The sequence below is a fragment of the Lampetra planeri genome, chromosome 34 (assembly GCF_965212315.1).
Source record: "Lampetra planeri chromosome 34, kcLamPlan1.2.h2, whole genome shotgun sequence".
Taxonomy (NCBI): domain Eukaryota; kingdom Metazoa; phylum Chordata; class Hyperoartia; order Petromyzontiformes; family Petromyzontidae; genus Lampetra; species Lampetra planeri.
In genome coordinates, this window is record NC_136140.1 from 5,848,908 (window position 1) to 5,864,109 (window position 15,202).

The 15,202-nt window shown below is 42.8% G+C and overlaps 1 protein-coding gene across 2 annotated transcripts in view; it reads left to right on the plus strand.

Moving 5' to 3' along the window:
* Window positions 1–1,536: 1,536 nt before the first annotated feature.
* LOC144730064 (protein-serine O-palmitoleoyltransferase porcupine-like) overlaps window positions 1,537–15,202 on the plus strand; it is a 117,489-nt gene continuing 103,823 nt past the window's right edge. For both annotated transcript variants that reach the window (XM_078610586.1, XM_078610587.1), the window contains exons 1-2: window positions 1,537–1,707; window positions 8,884–9,034. In XM_078610586.1, the coding sequence (XP_078466712.1) occupies window positions 8,902–9,034 (133 nt within the window). In that variant the 5' untranslated portion in view covers window positions 1,537–1,707; window positions 8,884–8,901. The remainder of the gene's footprint in view (window positions 1,708–8,883; window positions 9,035–15,202) is intronic.

Genomic DNA, 15,202 nt, shown 5'->3' on the forward strand with positions numbered 1-15,202 from the left:
TGCCACTGGTAAAGGAGGGCTCATAGTGTAAATGCTTACCCCGAGCTCTCAATACTCTGATAGTGCACTATTTTCGAGTTGTACGCCTTTTGGCGTCATCTGGTCCAACACCAATGGAGACAAAAAAATAAAAGTTGTCTCGGGTGTGGACCAATCAACTTCAAGGACAGTGCATATCATTATCAGAGTTGTTTCTTTTTGCTTGCATTTTGACTGCTTGTGTTGTGGTTATTGCAAACATGATGCCTTGTATAAAGGTGTCAGTTTTTGTACCAGTTGAAAGGGTAAAAACCTATTACTATATTTTGTTACTGGTAAAGGAGGTCTCATAGTGTAAATGCTTACCCCGAGCTCTCAATACTCTGATAGTGCACTATTTTCGAGTTGTACGCCTTTTGGCGTCATCTGGTCCAACACCAATGGAGACAAAAAAATAAAAGTTGTCTCGGGTGTGGACCAATCAACTTCAAGGACAGTGCATATCATTATCAGAGTTGTTTCTTTTTGTTTGCATTTTGACTGCTTGTGTTGTGGTTATTGCAAACATGATGCCTTGTATAAAGGTGTCAGTTTTTGTACCAGTTGAAAGGGTAAAAACCTATTACTATATTTTGCCACTGGTAAAGGAGGTCTCATAGTGCTTCTGATACTTTGTTTTTTTCGGTAAAGTCACGTAGGTAGAAAGATAACAGATCACGACGTTTCGATCGCAACGCAAGCAATCGTCATGGATGATGATTACTTACGTGACTTTACCGAATGAACCAAAGAGTATGGATTCTTGCAGTCACGAAAGCTTCAAATCCAGTTAGATGTTCTTGGTTCTTTCGGTAAAGTCACGTAAAAGGGAAATAATAAAATAAAACAATAAAATTCTCACGTCGTTTCGATTGCAATACAAGCAATCATCATCAGGTGTGTTGCAATCGAAACGTCGTGAGAATTGTATTGTTTAATTTTTATTATTTTATTATTTCCCTTCTACGTGACTTTACCGAATGAACCAAAGAGTATGGATTCCTGCAGTCACCAAAGCTTCAAATCAAACTCTTAGGTTTTTTCGGTAAAGTCACGTAGGTAAAAATAAATAAAATAAAATAATAAATGAAAATAAATCAATTGATTTATTTGGAAATATTTATTTTATTTTCAAATAAATCAATTGATTTATTTTGATTTAATAAATGAAAATAAATCAATTGATTTATTCTGATTTATTTTGATTTATTATTATTTTATCAATTTTCATTTATTAAATCAATTGATTTATTTGAAAATAAATATTTTCAAATAAATCAATTGATTTATTTTGATTTAATAAATGAAAATAAATCAATTGATTTATTTTGATTCATTTTCATGTATTATATTTTTATTTTTACCGACGTGACTTTACCGAAAAAACCTAAGAGTATGAATCCTTGCAGTAACGAAAGCTTCAAATCCGGCTTCAAATCCAGCTTCAAATCAAGTTCGCGTTTTTCCGGAAAATCGATTATCTCAACCGCCGCATCTTCCGGCAGAGAGAACCTCTACCGGTAGACGAGGAGCTGCTCTGCCGGTGGCGGAAGACCGCGGCGGCGGCGGCGGCTGGCGGACCCCGGAGGAGCGCGTCAGTCGCTGGCGATGCAGCGGCGGTCGTGAGGCCCCCGCGGGGAGACCCATTCGCTCGGCCCTCAACACTTCGGCCACTCACTTCGCACAAAGGTCGGTGGCAAACTTGCATTTTGGCGAGCCACCGAGCAGCGCCGCGTCCTTCGCATCGGCGTGCGTTTGTTTTGTTGTTGGAAATATGCGGGCGGGTTGTTGTGTGTGTGCGCGCGCGCCGGTCGCACGAGCGTTAGGCCTCGGGCGCGAAGGTGCCGCGCCTACCCGGCGAGGCGCGCCTCGGGCGGTAGGGATTCTATCCGAGGGTGCGTGTTGTCCCACGGTCACCGGGGGCTAAAAAAAAAAGAGGGGGAAATGAATGGCTCGTGGATTTGAATTTGTAGCCGGTGCTCAAGGTTGCATGCACGTGGAGCCAGACCAAGGTTGGTGGTGTTCTTCAATAAGGAAATGTTGCAGCTTCTAGGAATTGCAATAGAGTTTAATTTTGATTTAAAGCTTTCGTGACTGCAGGGATTCATATTCTTGGTTCTTTCGGTAAAGTCACGTAGAAGGGAAACAATAAAATAAAAATAATATTGTTTTATATTTTTATTATGTATTTTTATTGTTTCCCTTCTACGTGACTTTACCGAAAGAATCAAGAATATCAAAATAATATTGTTTTATATTTTTATTATATATTTTTATTGTTTCCCGTCTACGTGACTTTACCGAAAGAATAAAGAATATGCAATAGAGTTGTTTATACATTTTAGGTGTCCAGAAATGAAAAAAAAACCTCATTGAGTCTCGATATTTTTTTTGCAGGAGGATGCAGAAAGAAAAAAAGCAATGCAACACTTTGTTTCATAGCCAGGAATTGGGATGTTTGGCCCGAAACCATGAATGAGGGTTTTTTTTTTGCATTTGGAAGAAAATCTGATTACACGGGAGAAACTCAACCCAGCACGCAAGGCGATAAATGCCTGGCCGGGATAGGTTCGTGAACCTACTTGCTGTGTTGTCGTCTCCTGTGGCCAGCCGCTAAAGCACCTGAAGTGAAATTGATTGTGCAATCAAAGGCATGCTTGTCGATGGTCCTGATAACACGCGAAGAGGCGGTGTCCCCCACAGGAAAATTGTCACGAGAGTCAGTGGTTCGAGATTGCGTCCAAAACGTCGTGATTTCATTTATTTTGTTTTATTTTATACCTACGTGACTTTACCGAAAGAACTAAAGAGTATGGATCCCTGCAGTCACGAAAACTTCAAATCTAGATTGGATAAAGTGGATTGTTATGTTAATTCTGCTGCTATATGTTCTGAGATGGCGCTGTAAAAAAAACTGGCATAAGTGGACAGGAAAGTGTTTAAATGTATCTGTTAAAATATACAGCTTGAATGAAGCTGATTGCATTTTTTTCAGGACACCCTGCATTTAAAAGCAGTGCAATTTGTGGAGTGGGTGACGGAAATTACTCATAAGTGTTTTTGGTTCTTTCGGTAAAGTCACGTAGAAGGGAAATAATACAAAATACAACATTACATTCTCACGACGTTTCGGCTACAACGCAAGCAGCCGTCCTCAGGTGAAGAACAGAGCTGTCGGAAAGACAGCGTCCTAATGAACACTGCTCTGCTTCGCAGCGTATTTTAAGCTGGGTGGGAGGAGCAGAGAGCCTTGACACTCAAAAGTGCTTCATGCAATCTTGATTTGAAGCTTTCGTGACTGCAGGAATCCATACTCTCTTTGATTATTTCGGTAAAGTCACGTAGGTATAAAATAAAATAAATCACGACGTTTCGATCGCAACCTTTGCAGCCCAGTAGCAGATTTGGGAGCCACAAATCTCCATGTGATCCACCAGTGCATGGCCTTAAAGAGCAGGATAACAGGCGTGTAACAGTGCCGCTGAACCGTATTAACTCCATGGAGGATATCTGGGGACTCTTAAGTGATGACAGGTGTACATTTTTTTTTGGAATGACCTTGCGAGTGCACGGTAATGACACACTCTGATGGCGATGATTGATGATTTTATGACGATGTGGAGGTGCATCAATGAGCTCGGCTGCTGATGTGATGCAGACGTGCAATAACACGTAACGCATCTTATACCCTCTTGCTGAATTTCCATTTCCATGCCCCGATAGTCATACTTTGTTATGTAATTGACTGCATGTGATAATTGCTTAACTCTTCACTAACCGCTGAAAACCTCATTGCATTTTCAAGACCCTTTTTTTGTGGAAGACTTTTGAATGAATGGGATAGTTGGGCAATTGAGTGAATGATGTTGTTTTGGTTTTCGAATAGGTTTAATGTCAGAATGTTGGAAGAACATAAACATGGCTGCATTGTCTCCACATACTCCTCCTTGCCTTGCATATGGACGTCTTATGAACATGATGTACTGCATAGGAGATGTGGTATAAATAATTGTGTCACGGACCAATACCTGCATGGTCCACCAACCCTGCCTCTGAATGAATCACTGCATTACAGATGTGCGCCACCACCACTGGCTATAATGTGTACACCCGTACTTTATTGTGTGTATAAATAGGCATACAGGAGCTCACATATATCATGTGAGTGCACTAGCTAGCACATTTTACCGTCCTGCCAAATACCTAATTAGGTGTCTTGCCGTAGCAAGAGCTGGCTAGAGCTGGGTGTTTTACTGCCTTTACCTTTGCCTTACTCTGCAAAATAATAATGAAGCTGTATTATTCTTTACTCCTGACTGAGTTCATATGCCACTGATAGCTAGTCAATCAATCTGTCGTACTCTTTGCATGCATTTGTAGTGAGTTCAACTGAGTCGCAGATGTACACTTGGAGGCAACACATTTATTTAACACCAACACACGGGATAACTGCCCCTTAACAGAATAACAACCTATGGTGTTGACCACCAAGCTAACTACGATAGTTATCACGTAACTACGTAACTAGCTACTACGGACCGTGACCACAGCTCGTGTCCAGGTCCACGTGTTGGAGACTCGGTAGAACGTAGGACGTAGACGAAGGTTTCTTCAGGATGAACAACAACACCGGTCCCTGTGGGGAACCCGACTTATGTTCTCTGCGGCGTGGCTGGCTCCACCCTTGGCCACGACCACCTTCCAGAATCCTCGAGCAAGATCTGGACCCGGACCACGTGGCCACCCCTAGCCCCCCACTTGGGGCCCCTTTGTAGACTTAACTGGTCACGTGCCCTCTCGGGTCAACCAGAGTGCCATGGCTTTTAGTAACCTCATTCCTACGGCCGGCACTCCCACGCCCTGCCCTGTAGGGCCGGCACTGCACGCCAAGCGTGGTGCCATCCAGCGCTATCAATCGACGCTGACCGAGCCCCTCTAGGGACGGTACTACACCCACACCACAGTGGTATCCGCGATGTCAATACACCACACGCCGTGCCTCTAGGGCCGGCACTACACAGTGACATCCCGCGATGTCACTACACATTTATGTAAGTACTCCTCTTCAAGTAGGAGCTGGTTAGGTGGTACCAAGTGTGTAGTCTTCATACAGGTTATTTCACTATTATAATATCAGCCTTTGAGATCCTTTAGCTTTGTAGATTTATCAAACCTTGCCAGGAAGGGTCTATTAACATTAAACAATCACAGCCATTGAAGTCTTAAAAAAATTCGCTAAAAACATTTCGCTTTTTTCGTACGTTTTGGTGTGGTATATTTTTCCAAGATAAATCATATTTTTAATGCAATTTAACATTTGTTTCCATCTATTTGTGAAGTTTATGATGCCATTTTTAATCTAAATCCTAATCAGTTTGCTTCTCTACGGGAGAGAAATTAATCTGCATTGCATGTGCTCACCATGAAATTCCACGTGCCTGACAGCCAAAGCACAATCATTCAAAAAATATATCATCCCATTCGAGCGGAGGGGGTCTGCATTGGCTGAGTGCTCCGCATGCCAAAAACGTTTGAGAAACACTGAACTACATCTATGCTACCTGCTGTCATTGACCCACGCAGATTCCCCCTCCACTCCTCCGACAATCCCCATGGCGTGGGACGTCCCTCATCCAACAGCGGAGTCACAAAAGGCCTGTACATGTAGAATAAAGTACTGTCATGGAGCACTTATTAAATGCAGTTCGGTATACGCCAACTACCCTGCTTTTCCAGAGTAGAGATCATGAAGAAAACCTACTGGTTAAATGATCGATTTTTTGTTTATTATATACGTCAGTTTTTATGACCAACATTTTGATTCATAATGATTTATTTTGGATTATAGATCGTGTAGTTATGATGCCAGTGTTATACTATAACTCTCCACCCCCCCCCCCCCCCGACAAAGCCAGTCAAATCAAGGTGTCATGTGGGAAAATATATCAATTAATTTGGTTTATCAGCAAAGGATGAGAGCTGAGCATTTCTTAAAACCTGATAATGCTGGATGTGATCTCCACCAAATGCCAGATAAACATGGTAACATTTTGCTTGCTTTTAAACATTCCGCTTTTGCTGATAAACCAAATGAGTTCATATATTTGCCCATGTTACAACTTGATTTCACTGGCTTTGTGGATTGGTGGATGGCTAAAGTAAAAAAAAAATGGATTATACCGACACGATTTAACCCAAATTATCAATGATATTCCTTTTTTTTAATTTGTAGTTAAGATAGCTGTAACATTATCATTGTACCATACAATTACATTGCCAGAAGTGCGAGCATGGACACTTCTTAAGTGAAGAGTGTATAGAGAATAATTCGATGCTGATTGAAACGATGCTGTAGATTTAAAAGGCTGCACACTCTAAAGTACTTTGCATGGCCCACACACAGCAGATTTTGAATGCGTGCAATCGGCAAAAAACGAATCACCCCTACTCTACTAATCAACAGATGCATGAATTGCACATAATCTCATTTGAATATTTCTATGTGAATTGAAAAACGTTGGCAGACATGGACATCTGGACTGCAGTGGCCCCTGAGGATTAGAGGCTGAGGTGAACTTATGGGTGGCAGCGTAATGCTCACGATGCCCCTTACATTGGCCGACTCTTAAATGCATGCACAGCAGAGATTGTGTTCTTTTAAATATATATACTGCCTGCAGGACCTAACAGTAATCACATTCTTGTTTCTGAAATTGCACGTAGATCGAATCATTGTAGTCCCGCACATTTGCACACAGACTGATATAATGTGTAATTGCACAGTCTGGTATATAAAAAAAAAAGTGTTTAATTATTTATATCGTATGGAATGAAATGTTTTTTTTTTCATGAACGGTGCTTGGGTCAAATTTCATGTACTGCAAGCCTGCATTAATTTTAGTGTTATGCATGTATCTGTTACGTTTGGTGTCTTAGCAAATTGGTTACATGAGTCGGATTTAAGAGGTTACATTGTAGCCGGATGCTCATTTCAGAAATTGTGTTTCAATTTGAACATTGAAAATGATAAACGGATGTTACAGCCTATTTGAAACAAAAATTAAGCTTTTGCTATTTTATTTCCTTTTTGTTGAAGTGCACATTTTAATTTTGTGTAACCGTTTCAATAAATTGAGCCGACGATGAGTAATGACGGTTATAAACTGGACAGCAGGTAAGGAATTAAAAATTATACAATATGCCACTGCACTAAATTTCAGTTGTGCACAGTGTCTTGGCATTTTGCCCCTTTTTTCAACACTCCGATCCTTTCTTGAGTGCACTTTCACAGTTATTCCTTTATTTAATTGGTTATTGTTACTTGAGTTCCAAGAAAATTCATCCCCCGTGTTTAGTTGTATTCCTGTAGAGTCCATTCTGCCCTGTGATGTTTTCGAGAGAGACCGCATTGATGCATCATCATTGATGTTTATAAAGCATTAGTGGCACATTGCCAATTTTGTGCATTTACATGACGGGCTACTTATTTCACTTAAAAGTTGAGAAATCTGGAATGAAAACTCACAGGTTGCTGTGGACAGCATTTCAATGAATCATCTCGATGCACCAACCATTGCCATTAGTTGTTTAGTGCAGTCACTTAATGTTGATTACGTGGAACGCGATATATCATTAATCTATTAACTCTTATTGTGTTAGATACACCAGATGCCACTAATGTATGCGTCCAACGTATTATTTTGGACATGCGATGATTAGATAATTACACACGTGTATGTGTGGGTCGACGTATGTATGTATCGCGGGGAGTGGTATTGTAGCGGTTAGCGCGCTGCAAACCCGGCGACCCGCGTTCGATTTGCACTCACGGCCAACAACAGTGACTATTATTTGGAACTGGCCTGGGCCTCCCCTAGGTCGACTCAGCCTCAAATGAGTACCTGGTGTGGTGTTTAAACATCGCCACTAGGGAGACAAAGGCGGTCGGGCGTGGTGCTGTCCACCCACCCCCTTGTGTGCCGTGCCGGCCTTCATAGGTGCTCGCTAACAGCACTTGCCCCAACAATATATTCAGGCTGTGTCTTTGTATGATATTAGAACTGGTGATATGTTTTTGCTGCCAAGTTAAAGATAATCTTACGTTAAAGTTTTGTTTTACTTAGTCTTCTCGGTTTAGTTTATGAAATCTTACATTAAAATGTTCACGTTGCGCAATAGATGTTTTACTCATGTGTTTCCCCCTAACCCATGTCTACCTTAAATTACAGATGTACTTAATAGGCTCCCTCTGGCTTTTAATAAATCAAAATAATAAAAAAATGTTCGATATTTTATTTTGCTTCCATTTGTTCCACGATTCAGTTTTGCTGGCATTTTTTTATAATTTACAAAATATACCGCACCCTTAATGAGAAACACTACAATAATCATCGAGTATGATTACGCCTAACATACCTTGACAAACGTGTACATAGCTTTTAGACAATATTTAAAGAGATTATTAAACTATCATTTAAGCTGCAAAAGTTCCAGAAGAATTGGCGGCATCTATAAAAGTATGTTATGAATGCTGTTTCACTGAAAAGTCAATAACGGGGAACTTTGTTTCCTTTGGCCTAAAAAAAGAAAGTTGCCTGCTTTAGCATCCATGTCAGTGGATTGTCAGATTAGGTGCGCTTCTGGGCAGATGTGTTGTGAGCCGGCCGACCTAAATCCCCGCGCGTTGCTCGCGGCTGCGCGTTTGTCTGAATTTTTATTCCTTGAAATGTTTTTTCGCGTGTTGTCGTGACACGTTGTTGTGTGTGTGCGTGCGTTCGCGTGCGCGCTCGCTCAGCTCGCTGCTCTTCTGCCCGTTCACTTTTACGTTTGTGTGCTTTTCGTGTGCTCGCGATGGCGGGGCTGCAGGTGTTCGTCGCGGAGAGGATGGAAGAGCACCAGGCCACGTTTTTAACGCAGCTGCTGCACTCGTGCGTGCTGCCCACAGCTGTGCAGGGCCTTGAGGCCATTTGGGCCCTGCTCTTGCTCTGCCTCCTCATCCGCGCTTACTGCCGCCTGAGTACGTCCTCCTGCACAAACCCTCTCTCCCGCGTCGCCGTCTCTGTCGTCTCCTTGTCATGACGTTCCCCCGCGAACGCTCACGTTGAGCCCGGTATTGTGAGCCACTGATTGATTTCGTGTTTTTCTTTTCTTCAGCAAGCACGGTGCGCTTAACATTTAGTAGCGATGTGGTCAAATGTGCTGGGCTTAGTGCCGATTAACTCAACTTCGGTCATCACAACCCCCTCCAACAGACTGCCTTATTGTGATTACCGCTCTGTTCTAGTCACGTGCAAATTAAGCCTCGGCACACCGCATGCACCTGATAGTTGGAAATCGCGGGGTTGAGAAAATTGTGGACTTAACCAACATAAACGTGGAGGATATATGAAGGGTGGAACGATTTATCCCCCCCCCTCAGCCCCCTACTAGATATTCAATCATTCTTAGGATTAAAATTTCAGACTAGATTATTTTTAAATTCTTTATATTGTTCACTTGCTTGCTTGTTTGCGTGCTTGCGTGCTTGCTTGCTTGCTTACGACCGTGCAAATCTTTCGGTCGTTTTTTAACCCACTTCCCGTGATCCAATCGAGCTGACATTTTGCACACAGACTCGTTGTGCGTGACAATTAATTTTCGTGAAATTTTTTTTCCAAAATTTTACACTGTTTAGGGAATTTTTTTTAAATATTTAATTACCAATTGCTTAATGCTGGCAGACAATCATCTGACCCATAGGTGGCAGCCATCTCAAGCCAGAGGACGAGAGGACTCTAGCCACCACGCATATAAAGGATTTAGAGTGAAAAACTTAGTTTTTACGGGTTAATTTTTTTACATACTGACAAATGGTAGTACCTCTCATCACTGCAGGGGTGGTGCAGACCTAAATATGTACAACATACACAAAAAACAATTCTTACACGCTTGATTCTACGTGTGTATCGTGAGTTTAAAAACGAATATGAATCATTGACTTGATTTAGTCGATGTATTGTTTCATCCATAGAATGTATGAGCGTGCAAAAAAAAATCTCAATTTGTTCCCATATAGAAATCCAGTTGTACTTTGCTTTCTGTCATTCACTTGCACATCTCTTCCGTTGTCAGTCACACAGCCTGGGCCCTCCCATTAATTCACCTCATTGTTGCTCAAAGCAAATTAATGGGTCGGTTACTGCGGAGAGATTATGGTGTAGCGACAGTATGCCTGTCTCCATGTTGCCATTATTGTGTGCGTTTTATCGGTTCCTCGCCATATCCCAGGGACGCACTCCCAGGAGACTCAATAAACCTCTAATCCTTCTCCATGATAATGAGCACAGCCGACTGCCAGCATACATTTGCACTCCGGTAGGTTTTGTTGCGTGTACATGGGTAATCAAAAGCCAGCACAGCGAAGAAATCAAATAGTTGCACGCTTGCTCTCCGGTTCCCGAGTCAGAAGAGCAGTCCTTTACTCATTTAATCTCACGCAAGGCAGTGCACTGAATACGGTTCAGATGTTTTATTTCCAAACACGGGCGTGTTGCTGCAGGCGCGTTGCTGCCACTGCAATGAGTGCTTCCACGTCCCAAACGTAACCTGTTGATTTAAAGCTTTCGTGACTGCAGGGATTAATATTCTTGGTTCTTTCGGTAAAGTCACGTAGAAGGGAAACAATAAAATAATAAAAAACACCGCAAGAAAATTTGAAAAAACCGCCACTTTTTTCAAATTTTCTTGCCGTGTTTTTTTCACACCTGATAATGATTGCTTGTGTTGCAGTCGAAACGTCGTGAGAATTGTTTTGTTTTATATTTTTATTATTTTATTGTTTCCCTTCTTACGTGACTTTACTGTTGAGGCATTTCAAGGGAAATACAGTTGGGCTTTGCTGCAAGGGGGAGCAAGGTGGTTCCGATTAAACATAGCAGACACAGGCCCTAAATCCTCACTGAATATGTTCCAGTTTTCTGTTAGACTCAAGTAGGTTGGCATGTGACTGTTAGTTCACAACCATAGATCGAGGCACACTGAAGCAGAATCATTCATTAGACTGGAGGAATCTGACGAGCTGCAAAGCTCTTTCACAGGTCAGCAAATTACAGCAGCAACAAATTCACGGAACGATAGGAGTGCAAAATAGAGAAAAAGGTAAGCAAGTCACTAAATAAAATACATATTTAAGAAATAAATTGCGTAAGTCCGATTTATCAGTTTTGGGCAAGGCGGCAAAAACAACAACAAGATAATTCCACACAGTAGCAGTCTCTCAATACAATGACACATTCACATTCAACTATGGATACACAGGTAAGGAGAAAAGTTACAAATCACATTTGCAAATCTGACTGTATCCAGCACTAATACCTGTTGTCGGGTTCCAGTGTGGAAATGTTTCTATTCGCCAACGTGGACAGACGCAGCTGAAATGAAGACCTGATTGCACAGGAAAGCGTTACCACCATGGTGTAACGGTTAGCAACTTGCAATTCAGAGGGGTCGTCCGATTGATCTCCCGGCGTGGCAGTTGAACCAATGGGCACATGTCTTAAATCCCCTGTGCCTGTCCAACCCCCAGCGGTGGACATTAAGTCAGTCGGGAGGTTGCGTGTGGCGAGGTAAAGTGTGGCTACTCCAATTACTTCTAGAGGGGCTCCCTTTAGGGCTCCCTCTAGCGGGGCCCTTTCGCCAACAGAGGGGCGAGCGGGCAATTGCAGGGCCACACCTTTATTTTTTTAAATATATATTTTTCCACAGGAGAATGAATCATTGTCAGGCACCATATAATGGTGCATAACCTTGCATCACCCTCCGTAAGAAGGTATCCCCAAACCTAAACGCGACAAGCTTCGTCCGCAGCCTTGTGCCTCCCCACGGTAGTTAGGCGTATAATTGAAATTAGTCACATTTTGCAAGGTGGAAGCGAGCACTTAGGGCCTGAGCGTGTGTTTATGCGTGCATGCGTGCATGCGTGTTAGTGTGTTGGGAGTGGTTGTGCAACGGTTAGCGCACTGCGCAACGAACCCAGCTAGCAGAGTTCGATTCCGGCCCACGGCCAAGACCAGTGACGATTTTCTGAATTGGTCCTGGGCCTCCCCGAGGTCGACTCAGCCTCAAATGAGTACCTGGTGCAATGTGTAAACATCGTCACTGAGGAGACAGAGGCAGCTGGGCATGGTGCTGGCCACCCACCCCCTCGTGCGCCGTGCCAGCCTTCATAGGTGCTCGCTCACAGCACTTTCCCTAACAGTCTCTTAAGGCTATTTGGGGGTTCTTTGGCTTTGTGTGTGAGCACGTGGGTACCGTGGGTTTTATACAAATACATGCATTTGCTCTCGATGAGCATTTTACAGGCTCTGCATGGAGAGAGTGGTGCATTAGAGGGTTTGCAGATACTTTAAAAATGCGCTGATCACTTGAGGTGGTTGGATTTGTCAGTGTAGTGACAGGTGAGAGGCATTTTCACAGCAGTATTTACTGCGGATATGTTGTCCTTTGGGAAACAAAGACATCTTTATAACCCTTTTAGGAAGTCTCATTGACGCACTTGCTATTATAAGAACGACATTTTATTTGCAAACAGCTTGCACCAGCATGACAAGGAATGTGTGACATTTATAGGAGGGTAATATTTCTTTCAGTAATATCAGATCTGTTAAATTGAATAAATTTTCCTTAATTTAAACAGATGAAAGCCCTCTGTGATGCATTGTCTATTTCACTAGAGAGCAGTATAAAAACATTGTAGTGATAATATTTATTTTATTTAATAGTCTTTATAAATCCTTCTTCTTGATGTAGAACTCCTCCCTGATACAATGTCAGTCACGTAGGATGTTTGGCCATACTTCACCACACTGGTCAGTGAGGTTCGGTAAGGTGGAACGGGGGTGGCATCACTCACCGCTGATTTTAACCACGGCTGAGAATTAGGTCACCCAAATCATAGGGTCACAGTACACTAACCAGCGTGCACCGTGTCGCGATAATACGTAGTTGAAAAAAATATATAAACCAGTACTGCTGATATTGCACATAAAGACTTCACAGATTTCCAGTGTTTTTATGTGGCGATTACAGCCATCGTTCCAAGCCTGTGCAGTCGTCGTTTCCCATTTACGAAATAATATATTTTTTTACTTGACTTGCATCATTGCACTTTGCATGTCTCTCATTTTTTCACAGCCTCCTATTGCCCGGGCGTAATTGGCTGGCACTAACGCGATCGTTGTGCCCTCTTGAAGTATTTATGCGAATGCTAGCGCCGAACTTTGATATTCGCGTGGCTTCTTGCTCGCGAGGCAGTCGCTCGCTACGGCTGCTGGAGTGACTCTCTGCCAGAGGTCGCAACCGGGTACTCGATACCCGTACCCTACCCGATACCCGGCTACCCGTACCCGGCCGGGTACGGGTACCCGTTTGCGACCCTGGTGCGGCCGGGTACAGGTAGGCCGTGACTCACTGGTGAGTAACCGTTTGTCACTCATTTCGGGTAGGGTACGGGTAGGGAACGGCTAGGGTAGGGAACGGCTACCCGTACCCGGCCGGGTACGGGTACCCATTTGCGACCCTGGTGCGGCCGGGTACGGGTAAGGAATCAAAACCCGTTTGCGACCTCTGCTCTCTGCCAGCAGAGTGGGTTAAGCTTTTTTTTTACTTTATGTTGCCCTTGCCCCTCGCCGTTTGGGTGTGCCAGTTGAGTGGTGGAACCAAGTGCAAGTCAGCTGTCCTCCGCTCAGAAATTATAATGGCAGTTAGTTATTATCCTGCCATCTGCATGCATGGGGTACCAGCAATACGTACAGTGTTCCATGATCTTTTTTCGCTTTGGAGGATATGCAGCAGGCCGTATTTTTACTGGAATATGTAATGTGGAATTAAACTTTAAACACGCGGTTCATCTTTATCCAATGTCAGGATTTGTATCTTGCTGTTGCACGTGTGTTTCCGAGTTAATTACGGGTCTTGCATTCTCTAATCAGACATGCACACTTTCATTTGTGTTTCGTGTGTAAGCTTTTCAGGCTGACGAAGTAATTGAATGCATCTCCTCGGCTGCTAAAATGAGATTGACAGACAATAGCAATGCACAAACTAAATTGCACCGTTTACGTTCAACAATTATACTCGTGCAGATTGAGGGCCTTTGTATTGAGTTCACATATCACAGGAAATAGAGAGAGAGCAAGGCCTATGATGATATTTCTAAGCAATATATGGCAAAGGTACAACCGTGCAGTTGCCTACTCGTGCAACTGCTGGTAGGAGGGCCTTCACTGTAGGGGAGCTCTGGAGAGAGCCCCTCTAAAGGGAATTTGTCCTTCCTTACCGTACTGACAAGACATTTAGGAAGAGGTGGAAGTACTCACACTTTACCCCACCACATTCGACTTGCTGATTGACTGTGACACACCCATTTATACTGTGGGGTGGATGGAGGTGAGGGGATATTTTAATGTCTACATATATATTCCTCACGTTTCAACTGCCATGCTAGGAGAAGAAATCGTCAATCTCTGGATTGCAAATCCAGTGTGTGGGCCACAATACCATGGAAGCGTTTGCTTTTTCTAACCAAGTCATGTGTGATATACTTACACAGCTTGCAGGAGCTGGCCATCTCTTCCCCTTAATTGCATTGATTCCAGGGTTAATTCTGGGAATTAAATGTGCGGTACACGTGAAATTGCTAATCCTTGAATCTGATGTGTGACTTTAATCTCAAAAAAGGAAAGCATAGGCATATTGTCACGAAAGTTCACGTACACAGGTGAATTCGAGTTAAAACAAATATGTGATACTAACGACTTATGGAAAGGATATTATCGCACCTCCATTTAGCACAGTTGGCTACGTACGGTGCGAAGGAAGTTCGATATGCAGTATGTACATACACGTTGAAGTTTAATATTAAGGGGACTTTTTTTTATTGGATTGGCAATCGTACTTGTGTCATGTGCACATAATCTTGCAAGAATAGCAACACACCATAGAGATGAAAAACAAACGTGTAACTGCTGGAATTGACAGAGCATTGATTGAAACTGCTGTCAAAGAGGGAAAGATATGAGGGAATTTAAATACACACTGCACGGCTGTGTAAAACATTCTGTTGCTAACAAGGCACAGGGGTATGTCTTTTTGAGCCAGAAATCTATCCGTGAAAACTTTAATGAATGCTTTATAACACTGGATTGGC